At 38.6% G+C, this 20653-nt stretch overlaps 1 protein-coding gene across 1 annotated transcript; it reads right to left on the minus strand.

Annotated features, from left to right (window-relative positions):
• Positions 1–3: 3 nt before the first annotated feature.
• On the minus strand, positions 4–19924 carry lifra (LIF receptor subunit alpha a). Its single transcript, XM_061038655.1, has 18 exons — positions 19780–19924; positions 12753–12970; positions 12130–12266; positions 10299–10452; positions 9860–10138; positions 9384–9513; positions 8282–8418; positions 7978–8120; positions 7580–7733; positions 6384–6448; positions 5919–6156; positions 5571–5756; positions 5211–5312; positions 4925–5071; positions 4541–4678; positions 4335–4428; positions 4074–4140; positions 4–3887 (listed from the first exon to the last, which is right to left on the minus strand). The coding sequence occupies exons 2-18, from the start codon at positions 12856–12858 to the stop codon at positions 3192–3194; spliced, it is 2973 nt and encodes a 990-aa protein (XP_060894638.1). The 5' UTR covers positions 12859–12970; positions 19780–19924; the 3' UTR covers positions 4–3191.
• Positions 19925–20653: the final 729 nt, after the last annotated feature.

A 20653-nucleotide genomic window follows, 5' to 3' on the forward strand; every position in this document is an offset into this window, starting at 1 on the left:
AAATTAAGGGTGGCCAGACAAATTTATTGCATTATTCAAGTAGCATTTCACTTGTTTTATTAGTGTTAACATTTATTTATTCATCAGAAGCACTTCACTGTCTCGTAAATGCAATAAGTAAACCATTCGAAACATCATTAAATTTAAAGCCTTTTTTAGAAATGAAAGCCTTTAAAGGAGCAAATTTCTTCAGTCCTGTTGTCATGCACAACATTAGTCAGTGTTAGTGTTTCAAAGCCACACAGTAACATAAACATGGAGTTTGAAGGATTTACTTGCAACTGTTTTGTGGTAATAGTTTAGCATGCATCAATTTTGCAAATATATGTAGGGCCAGAGATGAAGATGTATAAGGCAGCAAGTGTACCCTGCTATATAAACCTCATTCCCAATGTCCTACAGAGTAATCATAGGCTCCCATTAAAGGTGTGGATGAACAATGGAAAAAAAAAAAAATCATGGTCTGTAATGGAAATTTGCAAGTCAGCTGTCACCATGTTTGTCTGCTTGGTGAATTCTCTGGCCCAAATTACAATGTGACTAGCAAAGCGACAATGCTGTGATAAGATAGGAATGCAGAGCAGGCAAAACTATCCTAATAAGACACAATCACAATTTAGTTAAAATGAGTTTTAGATATTTTTAAAAAAATGTTTCCTTGTGTTAAAGCACACAACAAATATACATTAAACATGTGATTCCTTTATATTTTATAGGACTCAATATATTCGAGATTCATCAGAATAAACATTTGCCTTTTTTCCTCCTAAGAAAGTTGGTAAGTCAACATTACTGTATATCTGCCTGTCGTCGGATGGGGAATACAATTTACAACATAAAACAACATAGCATTTTGTATTGTAAGCAGGAAACAATGAAAAAACAACAACAAATATGTAGTTTTTTTGCATAAAAGATTTAGAGGAAATATAAAGGGAATCTGTTGCCATGTTAAAAGACTGGAAACTATATCCACCCTTTACCATTGCATCTTTTTCATCACTGATCTCACAAAATGTAACTGCTTGGTTCAGTTATGATCAAATTGGACTGGTGTAAGATATAGCTTTGACAAATTCTATTAACCATTTTATTCCCTTAATCAGGCAAAAATTCAGATCAGTGATAGAGGCGAAGACAAAGAAGATAGACATTTTTTTCAGTAGTCATAGAGGACTGTCTGCCTGTAATCCCTTCCTCATTAAAGCTATTACTCTCAATCGAAGTCATCATTCATGTCACAGTAGTTTTACTTAAAGCTTGTTAGCTGGAGGCACTGAGAAACTAAAGAAAGGCTGCCACACAGGCAAACCAGGGCCTGACTCTGAAAAACTGGATAAAATAAACCTTCTGGTAACCTCAGGAATTAATGCCAAAGGACAATATTTGCATAATGATGCTGTAAGGAAGCCTAACTCATGGTGGAGAGCAAATGTACTGCATAAAAGTGTACTTAAACAGTTAGTGGGCAGTGTTTGACCTATTGAGTTGCCAAAGCACTCTCAAGCATTTCCAAATACGTTCTTTCCTGTTCGTCCCTCCAACATCCCTAAATATTCAAACTTCGCCCTAAAGGGAGGTGTCAGGAGAACATGAAATGTGATTAATAGGTTCATACTTTTTATTCAAAACTTAAAATTCATTGCAGATTTACATCTTTCTAAAATTCTCTGGACTTCAAAATCAAGCTTCCAAATAATTATTCTCCACACCCACACAATTTAACTAAAAAGGTTGACAGAAACATCAAGGCAAACATAATGTAAGCCTCGTTTAGAAGTTTTACAGTGTACTAATATCTATTAGAACCAGCCAATTTTGCATTATGTTAAGTAAAATACATTTTCTAATCAGTTTTGAACTGCATTGCTGTAATATATTCTTGTTCATGATACATTTAGGAGCAAGGCAGTGTTGTGAATAGTGATAAACCAATGGTGTGAATGAGACCCCCTTGAAAACGAGGTGATACACCTCAAGGGGTTTATTCTAATAAAATACATTTTCATTCTATAACGTGCAAGTTTCTGGAAGCATTACAATAATCAAGGCAATTCAAAAGTTAATTCATCATATGTTCACTGCAAATCAGCTTGAGCGTAACACTCAACATTGAAAAGTGAAACTGGCCTGAATGGGAAACACAACTCTCAACAAGACAGATAAAAAAATAAAGGAAGACAACAACTAACAAAACAACAAAATAAACTCAAAAGTAACAATTGAGCGTTTTCATTCATTAAATTACATCAGTTTATAATCATGTTCTAGCTTATATCAGTGTTTATCTACTGGGCTCATGAGCCACATAATTCCAGACCATAATAGTGAGCACCACTCGTATCAGAGAAACAGAATCACTGTTCTCGATCGTAAGTGCATCTTTCAGTGAACACCCACTGTTCAGACAGTAACAGACCACATCTCTAAGGAAGGAAGCTACCTTGGTTTTGTTGCAGGAGAGTGCCATCTTGATATACCTTTAAATTTGTAGAATTTTGCCTTTTATTTCCTAAGCTGTTATCGAACAAGCAAAAATTATTCCAAATGTGGACTAGCAGAAGACACAGCTACCAACCAGTGGAAGGGTTTCCTTTCTTCACAGCGACCTTCCATTTCAACTGTTGTCTTCTTAGTGTCCTTCCAAGAAAATAAAAGGTCCTTTTCAGATAGTGTGCAGTCTTTTTTTGCTCTCAGTTTTTTTTCTGTAGTGTACTTAAATTCACATTACAAAAAATAAAAAGCATCTGAAATGCAAGCTAAAAACTGGATAATCTCATCTGTAACACAGGATATGCAATTGCTAAATGCCCATATATATATGGAGACACAGAGGGGGCAGTGGGGGTGATGTAACGACCAGAGGAGGCCAGGGGGTGCAATGTACTGTGTATGAAGAGGGGGAGGTATGAGGGGATTTGTTGTCTTAGTGGAAATGTTTTGACATATAAATATACAGAATCTGATATTTATAGTATTTGCGCAAAAGGGTCAACTAACTACATATGTGTTTAATGAACAAATAAATTAGCATATTTAACCTGAATGTGAAACTGTATGAATGCAGTGCTACACCAGAGGGGATATTTGTCTTTCTTTATGTGCTATGCATAATACTTGTTACATTAAAATAATCTGTTTGTGAACCCCCCCTCCCTGGCCTGGCTGCTAGTAGTGAAGGAGAGATGATATCATGGTTTTGTGGATGACAACAGGTTGGTGAACCAGGTTGCAGGTGATGATGATAGGTGTTTTTTTTCTTCTGTGTGTTCCTCTCCATCAGGGAGGAGGAACTGAGTGGAAGCAACAGAAGTGGGAGATCCCAGAGACGGCGCCAAGCCGGCGCTTTCCCCGGCCTCCTCTGGTGAGTCCAAGTGCCAGGAGCACTGGGGTTTGTAGCCCCCAGAGCTGGCAGCCTGAGGCTCTTGGAACGGCTCGGGTGAAGCTAAGTCAAAGCCATCATTGTGGGCTCTAGGTTGCATCTGGGGCCGGTAACCCCCTCCTCCACCTCCACAGCTGACAGGCAGATCAGCCTGTGGGCGGTGGGTGTCAGAGGAGCCCTGTGGATCCAGCTGGAAGACCAAAGAAGACCCTGATGTCTGGATCCCTGTGTATGTCACATCGGTGCGTGCTGAATCCAAAGAGGATGCGGAGGAATCAGAGGAGTCTGGGAAACGTGGTCTGATTGGCCGCTCATCTACCACTTGGTTGTAGTAGCGTAGTGACGTTGGCTCGTCTGTATCAACTGGCTCCTCTCCTATCCCCTGGCCTTCTTCATCCTCGTCTTCTTCAGGAATGACCACAAGAGCTTCTTTACTGGAATCCCACTCAGGCCTTTCTACAATATGGACCATGCTGTGAGGAGATGACTTCACATCCAACGGCCCCTGTAGACACACAGAAGGGTTAAACACTGGCTCAATTTAAACAGGAGAAAACGTACTTATAGTGCTCCTACAAGGGATTATCAGGAAAGCACAACATAGGAAAAGGAGGATTACTTTTCATTATATAGCTTCAGCACACAATACGTTTATTCATTAGGCTGAGATTTGATGAAGATGAAACTGTACCTGAGACCTGGACCAATCACCAGGCAGCTTGGGCTCAGGTATGTCTGGGTAAAATGCCATTTTCACCCTGGTTACGAAGTAAAATGTTATTAACATGATACAGTACATTATCATCACAGGAGGGACTAATTCAAATAATACTTTCAATACTTGTTGTAAAAGTATAGGGGATATTTTAAATTATTTGGTTACTTTCTATAATACTTTTTGAACATACACAAAGAGAAACAAGGCAGAAAGAGGGGGAAAAAACCCACGCACCATTTCCTTTTCTTGTAGCAAATGTAGGTGACAATGACGAGGAATAAAGCTGTGACTCCCAGAGAAGCCAAGATTTCCAGGATGAGCCAATCAGCTGTCAGAACAAGACAGTAGAAGTATTAGAGACACTGGACTTTAAGCAAGGTGAATATTTTTTCTTTATTTTGAGTGTAAATTGCATGCCATAAAACTATACATTCACATACTGTATGGCTCCAGCGTTACGGAAGAAGTGGCGCCTGTGTCCTCGCCTGCCGAGGTATACGACTTGACAGTGAACTTATAGTAGCCCTCAGAGAGACCTTTAACTGTGTACCTCCTGCTTCCTACGTCTGATAAGTTTGCTGTTTAAAAGGACAGCGCAAAAAACATCACAGGAAAGAGACACAGGAAGAAATAAAGAAGGACAAAAGAAGAGAAGAAGAGGGAACAATGAGGAGAAAATTTAGTTTCATAGGATGAAAAACGCATTTTTAAGAACATATCAATATAACATATCAACACATCGAATATCATTGAATAACTTCAGTTTTTATTTTTTATTTGATCCTTTATAAAAACTCTCTTCTAACAGCTGTACGGTCACTTACCTAGAAGTGTGAGCTGGGAGCCATTACTCATGTAAATGTTGTAACCCAGGAGGAAGCCTCGTCTGTCGACCAGCGGGATCTCTTCCCAGGTTAGGACAACATTGAAGTCCTGCTGGCTGATTGACAGAAAGACAGAACTGGACGGGACTGATGGAGCCGCAAGGACGGTAGACATAACATGAGAGAACAAGAAGAAAAGAGCCAGCAATTAAAATGCAATGTATGAACTCTGAGGTCATTTCTGTTTCTAAAAGAGTAAGCATTCCATCAGCAGTCCTGTGCTTACCCAGCTCCTGCATGTATCCCTGCCAGCGCTGCAGCAGCTCTGGGGCCTCCGAGGAGCAGCTGTACAGGGAGAAGTTGTATCTCACACCTGGCTTGAAGGAGGCTGGTGGAGAAGAATGAGATTATTAAGCATTACAAGATTTCAAACTTGAGAACCCTGTATTAGGCAGATTCTTGAGATTATAGTAATGTTGAGTAATTGTAAAGGTAAAAAGACTGTCTTTGGCAGAGAATAGCAGGGGAACGAAGACTGTGGAGGTTTTTAGTCTGATTTGCATCCAACTTCCCATTTAGTTTGTGAATATGCTAAAATAACTATCGGCACAATTTCAATGTAAAGGCGGCATAACGGCGGGCCTACCCGACTCGATGGAGACATTATTTTGTCCAGCAGACACCTTGATCCACTCCACGAGGCAGTTCTGTGAACAGGAGGCATCAAACCATTCTACCACATAACCACAGGAGGCGTTGGCGTCGCTCTGCCAGTATAAAGGGAAACCTCTGTCTGTGTAAACTGCCCTCGAAACAGAAAGGCGTTCAACATCTGGAAAGAAGAGAAAATGCATACAGAAATATAGAACCTGTAAGTCTTCATTTTGCCCTATTCCAAGACCACATATCCATGTTACATACAGCTTCTGCCTTTGACAATAAACATACTAACTCCTTTTTTCTTTCATGCCAGTTTCCCTCCATTTCCACTGACCTGTCAAATGTAGAGGTATGAGCACACTTGCAGGTTGAGATACCCCTTTGTTGTTCTTTGCAATGACTGTTGCTGTGACCTTGGTGTCACCGCTGAAAGCAGCGATCTGTGTGAGGTTTATTGGTGTAGCAGACGTCTCTGCTGGAAAGATGTCTGTGTGCTGTATGTTTTCATCAGACGTCCAGAGAGTGACTTCATAACCTGTGATCTGACCGTGGCTTTGTCGTCGTGTCAGAGGCTGGAGGCATAGAAGTAAAAGAGGAGGCTGTTTCAGATTTATTTATGATATGTTTTTATAATGAGGGAAACATCTTAAGGTCAAAAAGGAGTCCAAGGTTTGTACTTTAAACCTCTTGGTGGTGCTTATGAAGATGCAGTAAGGCTATTCTCCACAGAAAAAAAAACAAACATCCAAAATAATGTTTTGATATGTTTCAATCTAGAACATCTTCAGACAATAATTACCTTCCAAATGACCTGCCCAGTGTTGTCTTTGTTCATCCAGAACCACACATCAGGAACATCTGGAACTGAGAAGACAAAAAAAATCAGTCATGAAAAAGACTTCTTATTTCTGATGCCTTAATCTTACTACTGCTGCTGTATGAAAATAACAATTGAATTAAAGACTGGTATCAAAGAAAACAATCTTGATCATGAGAATTCGTAACTGATGTTTACCAAAGAAGTGTGACAAGAACTTCTTTGTGCCAGGTCATCTTGATTGTACAGGTGACTTACTTACATCATAATGAGAGGACCTCAAATAAGGATTTTTATATTTGCCAATGGAACTATTGTTATCAAATAGCCCCTGAAGGAGTCTGGTCTGACTCTGATCTGACTCAGGTCAGGACAGATATCACATCTACATAGTAGGCAAATCACAAATCAGAGGTTATCTTATATTGGACAGGTTTAGCATAGTTGAGGCACTTTTAGAATCCAAAATGGTTTATGAAACCATGATATGAAAACTTATATTGCGGCAGTATTACACAAACTGGTCTGTAGTTTATGTACTTAGGTGAGTGTTGAATACTAAATCATGTCGTACCTAGTGTCTGGTGCTGTTTTTTTAACTAGAAGCCAATGACACTGGATAACGGCACTTGGGAAACAAAAATCTACAGAGAACTAAAATGTCAGGCATCTTATTTCTATAAATAAACTTTTTTAAATGAATAAACTTTTAAAATAATTACTACTGAGCCTCTTTATGGACACAGGGGCTTCACAGTCGGGTTAAGAGAGATATTACTACTATATTTTTAACTAAAATACTTTCAAATCCTGAAACTATAATAATGAAAGAAAATATAATATTTAATCTATACTTCGAAGTAGTCATTATTTTCAAAAATTAGATTGTTAGGTTAGAAAAGTTATTAAAATCAGATAAAAAAAAATATGAAACATGATCTTATTTAGTTCCAGCAAATGTCACAAATCAGCAAATCATTTTCTGCATTATTGTTATTTTTACCTTAGAATGTTGGACAGTTAATTTAAAAAAAAAAACTAAATAAATTATAGACATAACCATTAATTTAAATGACAGATAATCAATCAGACAGCTATTGTTTATTACAGTAATAACAGTACAGCCCTAGCTCATCAAACCACTGCTATCCGGAAGATTCCAAAAATAATTCCCTTACCATCAGTGTTAGTTTTGAAGGTTAATGGTTCGCTCCAGTTTCCCCACTTCCAGAAATTTTTCTGAGCACCACAGCGGACTTGAATACTGTAATCCTCATCAGGATAGAGGTCTGAAAGAACCACTGACCGCAGACCGACACCAGAGGAGGTACGCTGGAAACAAACATCCATACACATTTTATTACAGTTTGGTTCATTGATGGTCACCCAAATGGAGAAAACATACAGATGTCAAGCTTTTGACTGATGAAAGCAGTGTGTTTGTTCATTGACAAGTTGTAATGGAAATGTGGTAATCTGACATAAACACATAAAGAAATGATTTAAGACAGACCAAGAAACCGAAAAATGCTCTGTTGACTGAGACAGAACAGACACGCATACAATGATAGCTCACCTTTGTTTTGGACCCTTGAGAGGTCAGCTCTACCTGGCAGACAAGAGCGAGGGAGGAATAACTCTCGTACTTCCACTGCCAAAGCACGGTGGCATTCCAGGCGTTGACGACTGTGGTAACGTTAGCTGGTGCTACTGGACGCACTGAGGAGGTGGGGTGACCCAACAATTAGTAACATGACGACTGCAGGCTTATTTCATGTCTATGTGTACTTCTACATGGAAATTGTGCTTGTAAGATTGTGTAGATTGTTTTTCTTGGTATGCATCAGTCGATTCAGTGAAGGCATGGGTGATATACCTACCTCTGTGTGTGAGTTCAGCAGAGTCAGAGAGGCTGTACTGGCCCAGAGGGTTAACAGCTACCAGAGTCCAGTTATCCTCCCACTTGTCTACGCTACACTCTTTCTGCTTCTGCTGTGACTTGTCTTCAGGGCAACTCCTACAAACAACACATAAACATTTGCTAAGTGTGTGGAAATCAAATTATTTTGAAATAAAAAATATTATCATTCCAGTTTCTCCCTATAAACTAAAGATGCAGACACAAGTCCAATCATGTTCCTAATGTAACTTGTCCTCTTGTCAGCTTTCAGACAGTTCCTGTAAAAGGTCTGGCAGAGAGCCAATACACTATCAATGTTAAATGGACACACAGAAGCAGCAAGTGGTTACTTAGACTAAGTGCCCTTGACATTTTCTCTCTCTGGGTTGATTTTTCAGGGCGGAAAATATTTTTTCAGAGAAAGTCAGGGGGGGAATCATAAATAATGCAGGAACATTGTGAACAAAACAACAAACAAAGTGATACAGTACCACATCCTGGCACATCTGTAAACTGCTGTGAATCTGTTCAAAGAAATCATCATTCTAACATCACCACCTATCACCCAGACTGATATGAATATCTACTGAGGGTGTCTTTGCTTGTTCTTGTTTTAAGTGTTGGGTTCATGTCCATATCGCTGTAAACTTTTACTTTCCCAGGATGCAGGCCTGCGTGTGGTACCTAGTGTCTAAAAAAAAAAAAGTGGTACGGGAGGTAGAGCTTTCAAGTCTCAGGCTCTACTCCTTTGGAATCATCTACCAAGCAGGGTCCAGGAGGCGGACACCCTCTTCACTTAAAACTTCCCTTTCTGATGAAGCTTATAGTAAACGCTGGCTCAGGCATGGACCAGCTCCCTAGGTTTGAAGCTATGGGCTTAGACTGCCAGGGTAACCGACACACTGAGCTCCTGTCTCTCTGTATATATTCATATCATATTACTGAATGTCACTCACTTTAAATCTTCATGTCTCATTATTTACTACACATAAATCTTGCCGGGAGTTCTTGAGCTTCCATATCTGGTAGGTTTGGCTACATCTAACTGTGATTTATTGAATACACCAGTGTGAGTGTGGTACCTCATGTTCAGAGAGTACTGCGTTCTTCTTTGTTTGCCGTACAAGTGTGTGTTCCGACCTTCGTTCCACCTGCACACGGCTGAGGTTAAGTCACGAGTCTCGCACACAAGATCAGTGGGCAGCGGTGTTTCTGGGGGTGGGAGGTGTTGAAAAACAAGTAAAAACCTAGTAATCTTTTACATTCACACTTCATCATACACATTAAAACAATAAGTTATAGTTAAATGAATTAAGATCACACCCAATCAACTTTCACATGCTGCTGTGTAACTGTTTCACCTAAGAGCCAGTAACTTCTTAAGCCAACCCCTTTAGTCACCTATTTCCAACCACATTCATCCATCAGAAATGCACAAAAATTCCAATGTACTTGTACTGTCCTGTACCTGTGCAAATGGCAATAAACATCTATTCTATTCTATCAGATACACAACCAAACACACATGACTTCTTCTGCATCTTGTTTGTCAGCGTACCTCCAACAAACACCACCGCTCCAGTAATTTTTGTCTTCAGATTGTCTAAACAAGGGACGTTGGTTCCAGTACTGGTGCTAGACGGTTCCTGATTGAGCACTGTGATGGCATAAGTTCGCCTGCTCAGCCGTGTCGTGTTCATAACTATGTTGCTGTAGCGGATGGTGCCAAAGACCTTCCCCTCTTCCACGATACAACAGAAGGTGGTGTTGGCCCCCACAGGCACAATTCTGTCCTGGGGGTACATCTGGAATTTCTCATTGCTGGGGATATCGTTTCCTATAAAAAGGCAAACAGGGAGAAAGAAGAAAGGAGATTTTTTTTTCAAATGAAAGGAAGGAGAGCGAAAGATATAGGTAGAAATGTATCTCAGTCCCAAATATTTTGGTTTCCGGCAAAGTAGTATTCATCTTTCTGCTATCATTAATGCCCCTCTGACCTTGAAGTATCTGAGTGTCGCTCCATTCACTTGTTGTCTGTCCATCTCTTGAGCGGATATTTATAGACAGGGAGGTACACTCTAGAGGTTCCACTGAGGTCCAGTTCCACTGGTGACGACCGCTCTCCTGATTTATTGTCGCAGACACAGTCTCCTAAAGGAAACACACAGACAGGGAATAGGTGAGGAATGAACCAGGAAAACATTAAACTGGTAAATGATTGTTCACGATGACAGTCAGTGCTCAAGCAGGAAAAGAAACGGAAACTGTTTTTATCATCGGCATATTGTATGACATAATGTGAAATTAAATACAGGATTACATCCAAAGGTGCTACAGAGAAGAATATACAAACATCAGGCACTTTTTTCTCATTGGAGATATATTGTTTTCAGTGGATACGTCAGCCATAACATGACAAGACAACTGACCTGCCCAATATATCTCTAGGTTCCAACTATTTATAACTATTACATCATTGGGCCTCACAAATATCTATATCTATAGTTCCACAAGTTTTTTCTGAAGTTGTTCTTAAGAAGATTTCTAAGAAGACTCTCTGTCAGATTCACTAACGTGTTCTTAAATGACAACATTTTCTCAGCTGTGTTCTTATCTCCTTGTGTTCGTAAGTTGAAAGCGAGTGCACGTTGTTCCTAATTAGCATATGCAACCGCCCACTAGTGCCCATAAAAGGGCATGAGTGCAGGGCCCTGCAGACACAGGGGCCGTTTCCGAATTGTCACAGTTCAGTAGGCAGTACGTACTTCTCAGTAGGGAGTTTCAGTATACTGAACTTTCGTGGTCATTCAATATGCATTTTTTGGGTCCACCTCAGTATACTGAACATTTCAGTATGGATACTAACTTCTGGGTTTTATGCAGTATGTATCGGATGCATCCTTTCAGGAAATTAATTGTATTTTACCACCCACAATGCTGTGCAAAATTAAACTTAAATCGTCACTTCAGGTGCGCCTCCAAATCAAAACAAACGAGCATTGATTCATTTAATCTTAATTTAAAGTCCCGACTGACATCGCTACTTTTAGTTAACAAAAAAAAAAATTAACAAATGATTTAAATGTTTCTTTATTGATTTGTTTTACTTTATATTCTGTATATTACTGTCTTTCATTTGTACTTTCCTTTATGTACTGCATGTTATTTACTTATTTAATCTGTCTGATATTGTTTTTTGTTTACCTGACTGTATATGCGCATTACTCTTCTTGAATAAAGCTAAAGAAAAAAAAAAAAAAACGGTTGAATGCAGACGGTTCAGGTAACGTAAATGACGCCACTTCCTTACTGAATGAATCAGACGAAGTAGGAACAAATATCTGCCTACTGTGCGTGCCAACTGAATAGTAGGTACTAAACAGTATACAGCACGGATAGTAGGTACTGCCTACTGAAAGATTGAGTAGGTACTTGGCAATTTGGATGCACCCACACTTACTCGGACACCCATACTCACATTCTGGTAGCAAAAAATATATTACAGAATTCATTATCAAATATTCTAATGTAAACCCTATAATATTATAAAACTGTAGATTTAAACTTAATGCAATACACTGTTTATTCTGTTCTCACCAAAGAACAAATCCCACATAAGAACACATTGGTGAATCCCAGAATCTTCTTGAAAAGTTTGTAAGAAGGATTTACAGTTAGAACAAATTTGTGTTTCAGAACAGTTGATCAATGAGGCCCAATGTGAACAGCGCCCTCATGAATTCTGTATCATTCAGGCTGTTTTTGTATAAGAATTAATTCTACAAATGAAAGTTATTGTACAAAAAGAAAAAAAGCATGAGCACGTACATAAAAGACAGTTTCATTGAGTTCCGTTCGTAGAATCATGAGGTCAAACGTTGTGGCTGCTCCTCCGAGCCAGGATATGGATAGTTGCTGTTTGTAAAGGTTTGGTGACAGGCTGACCTGCTGCGGTACAGGAAGGGCTGAAATGAAGATTGGACAAGATTTATTGACTTAAATTGAAAATGAAACAAAGAGCATACAAATCACAGTGTTGAGTTAGGGCTGGGAAATATATTGAATTGTTAAGATGTATCAATATAATTTCAAACAAGATATAGGGTAAGACAATTTTGTTAATATCGATATAGTTTATGGTGCATTAAAATAACGTTATAGAGCTGCCAGTTCACCTTTTTCTCATCTCACTGATGATGATGACTGACTGTCTGTTCCCCTTAACCCTGCTCCTTCTCTCTCTCTCTTTTATTTTATTTTATTTAAGGAACATTTTTATTTTATGATATCATTTTTTAATTTATTAAACAGGTAGTTTATTTTTCATGTGTTTTCACTGTTAATCGATATATATCGAATATCACCATTCAGCTAAATAATATCCAGATATGAGTTTTGGTCCATATCTCCCAGCCCTACATTGAGTGTTAATGTAGATGAGTTCTTCTTACCATCTTTTGCATGAGTGTGTATAACTAAGAGGCCCAGCAGAACACAGAGAAGCCGAACAGGGTTAGATTTAAGCTTGAAGCTGTGACTGACACCTAGACGAGGCATGATGATCCACTAGCAGAGTCCTTCTGTTTGCAGATCCTTATGTGGTATTGCCCTCTATTGCAGTAACACCATGCTGGACATCCTGTGAGGCAAGACACAGACAGAGGGTGTCCTGTGGGGAAAAGACAACAGAACAGAGACACAATGGTTAATCAGCAATAATTACAATATGAATACAGCTAATTTAAGGCCCTGGGAAAGAAATGAAAATAACACCTTGGCTATGAATAGATTTGTATCTAATTCTCCGTAATAAAGGATCTCTTAACGCTCTTAGAACCTCACAGCCTTTAAGCTGTAGTTGCAGTTTAATAGAATGAAGGTGTTGTTGTGAAACGGTGAAGTTGAAGTGATGCCAACAAGGTCCCTGGCCCGGAAATATTCTGGCATGCACATCATTTTTTATAAAATGTCTCTAGAGATTTGGCTAGTTTACTCTTGTTGCAGTAAGGTTTTAGGGATGAGCTGCAATCCATTGCACCATTTTCAAATCTTGCAATGATTCCCTGCCAACTCAGCTGTGTTTGTTGAATAATTGCACGCCAAATCCAGAAGTACAGAACCACTGCCGGGTATAGCAATATTTGACATTGACATTGAGAAAACAAGTCTCTCAGATAGCTGCTTTTCAGCTAAATGTTGAAACACAAAAGTTAGAAAAGTCATTATTTATCCGAGTCTTCCTTGTTGCTTATCCAGTCCACCTGCCTTCAACTTAACTTGTGTAGTTTTTGAATTCTCAAGGCCTAGTTTTGCTGTTGATTTAACTACCGTTTACTAGTACTGTGAAAATCCAGACGGATATCAGGCAGACAGAGACAGTTAAGCTGGAGACAAATACAGCTGTGGGTCTATCTTATGTAAGAGGCTTGGAACTGCCCTTGATTTCGTTAGGTGCATTACAAAGAACCCGTTTTACCAGAGGAGTGTACTACTAAAGGGGATTAATGGGTTAGCCAGGCAGTTGGCGTCTACAGCCAGAGTTTTCAACGTGGTGAAGGTGGCTCTCTTTTTTAATCTGGCCTGATTCAAGCAGGAACCAACAGGTTTGCTAAACACCAAACCAGCCCCAGTGATGGCTATATATTCACAGTCTCTGGTTTAAATCAGCTGCTATTTTTATTTTATTTTTTACATACTTTATAATTCCCTCAGGGCAATTATGGTTTACAGTCTGTTATTGAGAGACATGCTTGTCACACACATAGGCCCGAAATAAACACACATGCACAAGCGGGACCTGAGGACATGCATTAGTGGAGAGATGTCAGAGGGGGGCTGCTACACACTGCTATGCAGGGAGTGCAACAGAGCCGTTAGGGGTTCAGTGCCTTGCTCAAGGGCACCTTGGCAGAAGTGACCCGACACCTCTCCAGCTACCAGACCAACTTTCCGATTTTGGTCGGCATACAGATTTGAACTGGCAAACCTCCCGTTCCTGTATATACTGTATCAATTTCTACTTTCATCTAAAGGTTGAACAGCCATAACATGCTCAACGGCTGTAACAGGAAGTCCACAACAACCTCGTGGACTTTATACATGTTGTTCCCTATACATGTTTACTGTACCAATGTGATGGAACAAACATGTAAAGGGTCACAAAGTTGTTCCCTGAAGATTTTAAAGCATGCAGGTTAAATGTAACCGTGAACAAAAATAACAAAGTATTTTTCTGTTCTGATAATTGATTAATTAACAAAGTCTTCTATTTTTTTTTTAGACAAAATGAAAGACAAACCGGAGGCAACAGCATCTTCGGTGACAAAGAGCTGAACAGTTTTTGTCAAAAGTCAGTCTGATAAAATCAGTAGATCAAAGACTCACGCTCATGCTTCAGGAGATTGAGACATTCATTTCTCACTACTTTCTGATGCTTGAAAGACCATAGGTCATAGGATAAAAAGCTAATTGAAGAATCCAAAAAAACAACAACATGCAATTGAGCATTATAAGAATGGATTAAAAAAATATATATATATTGATCACAGTTCACTAATGTAGTGGTGATACAAAAGCAGTAGATAAAGATACAACGTGTTTCAGATCGGCATCCTGAAAAGTCATCAGCTTAACTACAAAAACATCCAGATAGGGAACGCAAGGTCAAGGCTCCATCCGTGTATAATGGGATTGTTGTTCTCTCTAAACAGAAAGACATCTCAAAATTCCTGAATAAAGCACAAAAGGAGGTTTTGCAATCATTTAGTTAAGAGCTTTGGCCTCGATGAGCTTGTGTGTGCTTGTCTGTAACTATAAGTTGTTTTTGTGCTTAAAGTGTCAATGGCACAGTGCAGAGCAGTTCATCTGGTTTCACTTGCATGCTGGGACAGGCCTTAGAAGGCTTGCTAGCTTGATAAAACAATGCTCTCAAATACAGACAAGCCTTTCATTGCAACAGTATGACACAAACACATAATACACAAACACACATGGACTACCAAAGCCATTTCTAGAATCTAAACTGTCTGATACTGACCTGAAGCAGACAGTTTGACCCCGATATATTCTAATCAGGTCAGTGTATTTGGTATAAAATATAAAGGAAAACAGTATTTAATCTACATTTGGCAGAATGTGCAAATACTGTAGAATTTTACAAAAGAGTTTAGCCGTAGATTAGAAATACAGATATAGATGGATAATCTATCTTTTTATCTATTCATTTTAAAAGGCGCTCAAACATGACAATACACGACAAGAATACAACACAACCATGCTCTTAAATCCTGGCTGTCATTTCGCAATCCCTTATCGGATGATAAACAGTTGTTGAGAGCAAAACACTCTGTTCCAGGTGCCAATGACTTGCAGTCAATAATGGAACATGAGGCTACACAAACAAATGCAAACTGATTCCAGAGAAGTGACAGCCTACACTGCCTATACTGGGAAAGAAGGACAGGAACACGCCCCCCCCACCCCCCCCACTTATTTGACTGCCCACTCAACATTTCATTCCAAACCTTTTAGTTTCACTTTTATCTTCACTCTGGTGAAAGACAAAATGCAAATAGTGGAAAACTATCCAATGATAAAAAAAAATAAGAAAAGAATGGAAATTATACAAATAATTATAGGTCAAATGAAAAGTTTTGGAAGAACTTTTAGCACCAGCAACAAGATTCAGGGAACATTTGTATGCTGAGTAGAGAGTTGTCCTTGAGATGATTCTGCAGCAGCAGTACAAGTATGAAAGGAATGTCAAATTGTGAAAGTGATTTTGCAGCTGGCTCCTGGAGTGGATTGGTTTACAGATTTATAATGGCGCTTCTACCAAGGCATGGATGAACATAAAGTAGTCTGTTGTACCCACAATCATATCATTAGCTGGGCATTTGTATGGTAGAATACTGCATTTGGATTCATTCTGTTGCTTAATTAAAGCAGATTAAACAACCTAACAAAACACAACACGGTCAAAACTCTATGTTTGACGTTTCTAGTTTTACTGTGTGAACAGGAAACTGGGGCTTTTTGTCAAGACAAATGTGTGCTGCCAATACTTTCCATAGTTTCTTAAAGACATCGAGTGTGTTCCTGGCCGTAAATATATCACCTCCAGATGAAATTCAGAGGCATGGCTCAACATAAATACAGCTGTTTGGAGTCTGTGTTTCACACACTTATGTGGCTGCACCAAAGGCTTCCTGGGCCTGTTACAAGCCTCTCCCCACATGAAAAGAGCTGTTATATGTTTTACTGGTCCAGGATTTTAAAGATTATTTTTCCAACTTTTGCACAAGGCTGAAACATTTTACAACCTCAAAATATATCCTCACAGCCAACTGAACCCTGGCAAAAAAAAAAAGTGCATTGATGGGAAGCGGGGGGGGGAAAAGCTGCAGATTCTGGGAAATGTAACCACGAAACTGATAGCCACAAATGCACACCAACACACAAATCAATACCTCTCTACTGGGCTCTGTTCCTTGTCCTTGCAGCAGTAATAAATATGACCACAAAATCAAAAACCCACAAAGATATTGTTACTTCAAAACCTAGTCCAAACCTATGTATGTTTACAGTTTTCATATGAAAGGAAGCTCACCTTAAGTCCTAAAATATAATATCCTTAATAAATCCTGTTAGCTTTCTTTCCCCATGCTGGACTTTGCCACTGTTCTGTTTGACTACGCAGCTGAGTAAGGATTATAGGAAACATCCAGGTACTCACCCACAAAATAAACTGTGCAGAACTAACCACCTTATAATGCAACCCTATTCCCAGAATTCAAATGTACTCAAGGGCGTCACTTGTCCCCTTGCTATTTCCAAGATATCCAAACATTAGATGGTACTCAAATAGCAATAGGAGCAAAATTAAGTCACTATGTAACATTCCACTGTTTGTTGACTATCAATTCAGGGGTTGATCAAGTTATAAAATATACGCAGTAACTGGAATATGCAAATTCATGTGTGTTAGCTTGGGCACTGCACACAAAAAAGCTGTTTCTCTAAAGAATGAGTCAGAATCAGATTTATTTTTTCATAGTTTTTGTCTGACGAGTTGTAGCCAGCAAATGTTTAGTTTGAATTTCCTTTTTTATTGATTTACTGACAAAAACAAATCTTCTCTTCAATGATCTAACAACATTCTCAACACTAGTTTCAGTCTGAAAGATATCCTGAAGTATAAAGTGAGCTTCAACCAAAACCAGGACAAAAATAAAAATGAAATGGAGCCAAAGCCAAAATAACTTCAAACTGCATGACACACAGCCAACAATCTTACTGCACCTTGCTATCACAACCACATTTTTAAACAAAGATCAGAACCTCCAATGGTATTTTCTTTTCTAAAAGTGTGTGGGATGGAAGCTGAAGCCAAGCCTAGGAAAAACTTGTCTGTTCTCAGCCTCCACTCTGCAACACTGTCATTACGCTGTCATACGATGACCACCACGACCAAAGAAATAAGCACACAGTGTCTCTGATATCCAGCATGAGAACGGTGACATTTTGAAACATGAGCTAAGTTTGCTGCTAATTATGTTTGACCTTTGAATGGGACCAGAGGAAGACCGGAAGCAAGCCAGAGAAAAAGTGAAAAACAGAGCAAGTGTGTGAAATGTCGTTGCTCTGACCTCAGCAGAGAAGGGACATTCAGTTCTGTGTGTGTGTGTGTGTGTGTGTGTGTGTGTGTGTGTGTGTGTGTGTGTGTGTGTGTGTGTGTGTGTGTGTGTGTGTGTGTGTGTGTGTGTGTGTGTGTGTGTGTGTGTGTGTGTGTGTGTGTGTGTGTGTGTAGCTTTTGGACTTCAACCAAACATGGTTTCCTTCCTGCCTCTTTCAAATGTAAATGTTAGAAGCAACAGGATGAGAGTCAAACCATCACTTAAAAAATAACTATTTGCTCCAAGATGTTAGCGTCCAAGAACTGGGTGCAAACATCCAGTAAAACAGCCGAATGATTGGTAATATTCCCACAACTTGTTATGGTGGTGACTTGTGTACATATGTCTCATATTGAGTAATACTGGAACGACAATTTGTAGAATGGACAGAAACCCGTTTGTGCAATTTATCCTCTTATAGGGCTAGAGCAGAGTAATTTTCTGGGAACACTTGATACAGCACAGCACTCATAACTCCTATTGCTGATAGCTGAAAAAACAGGGACAAATATATAAAGGTTAATAGTTATCTGATAAAAATCTATGCAAATGACTTATTTCTAATTCCCCCTGTACAGGTGGAAAAAACGTCACTGCATCAACGCTGAATAGGGGTGGGACAAAATACTGATATGACAATATATCGTGATCCTGACTTGCGTAATCAAATTATTGATACGCTGGTCAAAGACATTGATATTTTAATTTAAAAGATATGGTACTCTAAACGCTCATGTCTTCTTGGAAAGAAAAGTTTACACTTAAGTTCTTTAATTTAATTTACAGATTCGTAACAAAAACATTGTATCTTCTCAGTTTTGTCCAATTCAGAAAAACGGACACAAATGATGTAATTGTAATGATGAAAGCCATTAAACGCTGCACTTCATTTTAGGGGCACTTTGTACGCTTTTGTTTATCAGATTTTATAATGTATCATTATGCAATTGTCCTGCAATAGATCAATAAACGCAGAATTGCTGTATCGTAATATCATTATCGTGGGCCATGCAGCATATAATGAGTAACCCTGAGATAGCTGATCAATCTAAACCTTCTGCTGCTGATGCACTTTATACATTTTTTTAAGTTTATAAAAGTGGACAACAACATACAACATAAACTATAGCACTTCTGCTATAATCTGGCATTTTTATAGCTGTTACTTAAAATGCACTGTCCCTAACAAATAAATAAATAAATATATATATATATATTTTTTTTTTAAATGGTGATGGCATCAGTAAAACCAACCCCAAAGGTTGAGTTAACCAGGCTGCCTTCAAAGCTTCAATCTGAAAGCAAAACAACCCTAATGATGAAATACACTTTATGTTGTCCCAGCTCAAAGTTTAAAGAATAATGTGGTTCTGCTCACTCAAGTCCAATAATATGTTATATTATGTATATATATGTGCTCCTCCTGATAAAAGGTTACTAAAAGTAGATAACCAAAAAAGTGCATCATCTCAGGACGATGTGTGTAATTAGCATTAGCCACTGGGACGCAATAAGAGTACCGTTACATGTCTTATGGTCAATAAGGCGGCGAATATACATTATACATATAGCTGTCGTAATGAGGGACATTTAATCATGGGAGACAATGTACTTTTAAAGGAACAATTAGTTTAAATGTCGTTTTAATACACTCAGAAGCTAGCACCCATCATCATCATCACGCACGCAGTCAGGCCACCAATGTTTGGAAAAACACTGCTAGCTACAAATAGCTGCCAACTACGAATTTACGTAAAACGTGGCTATAAGATCACGTATAACATGTAAAAATCAAATGTATTACCTCATATGTCGCGAGATATCCTTTTCCGTACGGTTCAGGCTGTTTTTATATCCAATAAATCAGCTTTCTAAGAAACCTGCCCCGTACTCGCAAGTGGACCATTCCCAATGAATCCAGAACATGGTGGGATTACTGGACTAGTGAGAATCAAGGTTTGATTGACGGCCGGACTGACCAATGGCCATCGTCTAAATTGTCTTTCCACAGGAGAGAGGGCGTTGTCCTGCTGTGACGAAGGGAGTAAGGCGCACCGGGAAAACAACATCGAAAACGTCACAACGCCCATCAAAGTAATTGTCAGGATTGAATTCACTACAACCTGATAAATGGTGCATGGAGTAATCCCATTTGTAATAAAGCGATACCCCGCCTTCAAACGTCACACACAAGTTTGAAGAGTTTGTTTTGGGAACCTAATTCACTTTTTAACTGGAATGTTCCATGCAAAAGAAAATTGGACAAATGTCATAAAACCAAGTCTTTTTTACTAATTACTTTATTATTCAATAAATAATTAATTGATTACGTTTATAAGATCTATTCTATTCTATCTATTTTAATTATAAGTCTTTCCACAAGTGGAAATGCGCATACCTGGTATTAGAATAGAATTAGAATTACAGCAGCAGGTTATCTAAGTAAAAAACACAATGTTAGCAAATCTAAACACACAATATGAATAAAAAACACAATGTTAGCAAATCTAAACACAATATAATATTAAATAAAAAAGTAAATAAGTACTAAAAATATCAAAACTAAGAATGTGAATATATACAACCAGGATTTAACTAAGCACTACTAGTCTTAAATAAATACATATTATTCTATTATTGTATTTTTTCTCTGCTGTTATTTAACTGATGTACATATG

This window comes from Labrus mixtus, chromosome 5 (genome assembly GCF_963584025.1).
Source record: "Labrus mixtus chromosome 5, fLabMix1.1, whole genome shotgun sequence".
NCBI classification, from domain to species: Eukaryota; Metazoa; Chordata; class Actinopteri; order Labriformes; family Labridae; genus Labrus; species Labrus mixtus.

Coding starts and splice junctions, on each gene's coding strand:
- lifra (XM_061038655.1), bottom strand. CDS start 12,858: ATGCCTCGTCTAGGTGTCAGTCACAGCTTCAAGCTTAAATCTAACCCT. Junction 8,419..9,383: donor CAGTACTCTCTGAACATGAG/GTACCACACTCA, acceptor TGTTGTTTGTAG/GAGTTGCCCTGAAGACAAGT. Junction 5,757..5,918: donor CATACCTCTACATTTGACAG/GTCAGTGGAAAT, acceptor TCTTCTTTCCAG/ATGTTGAACGCCTTTCTGTT.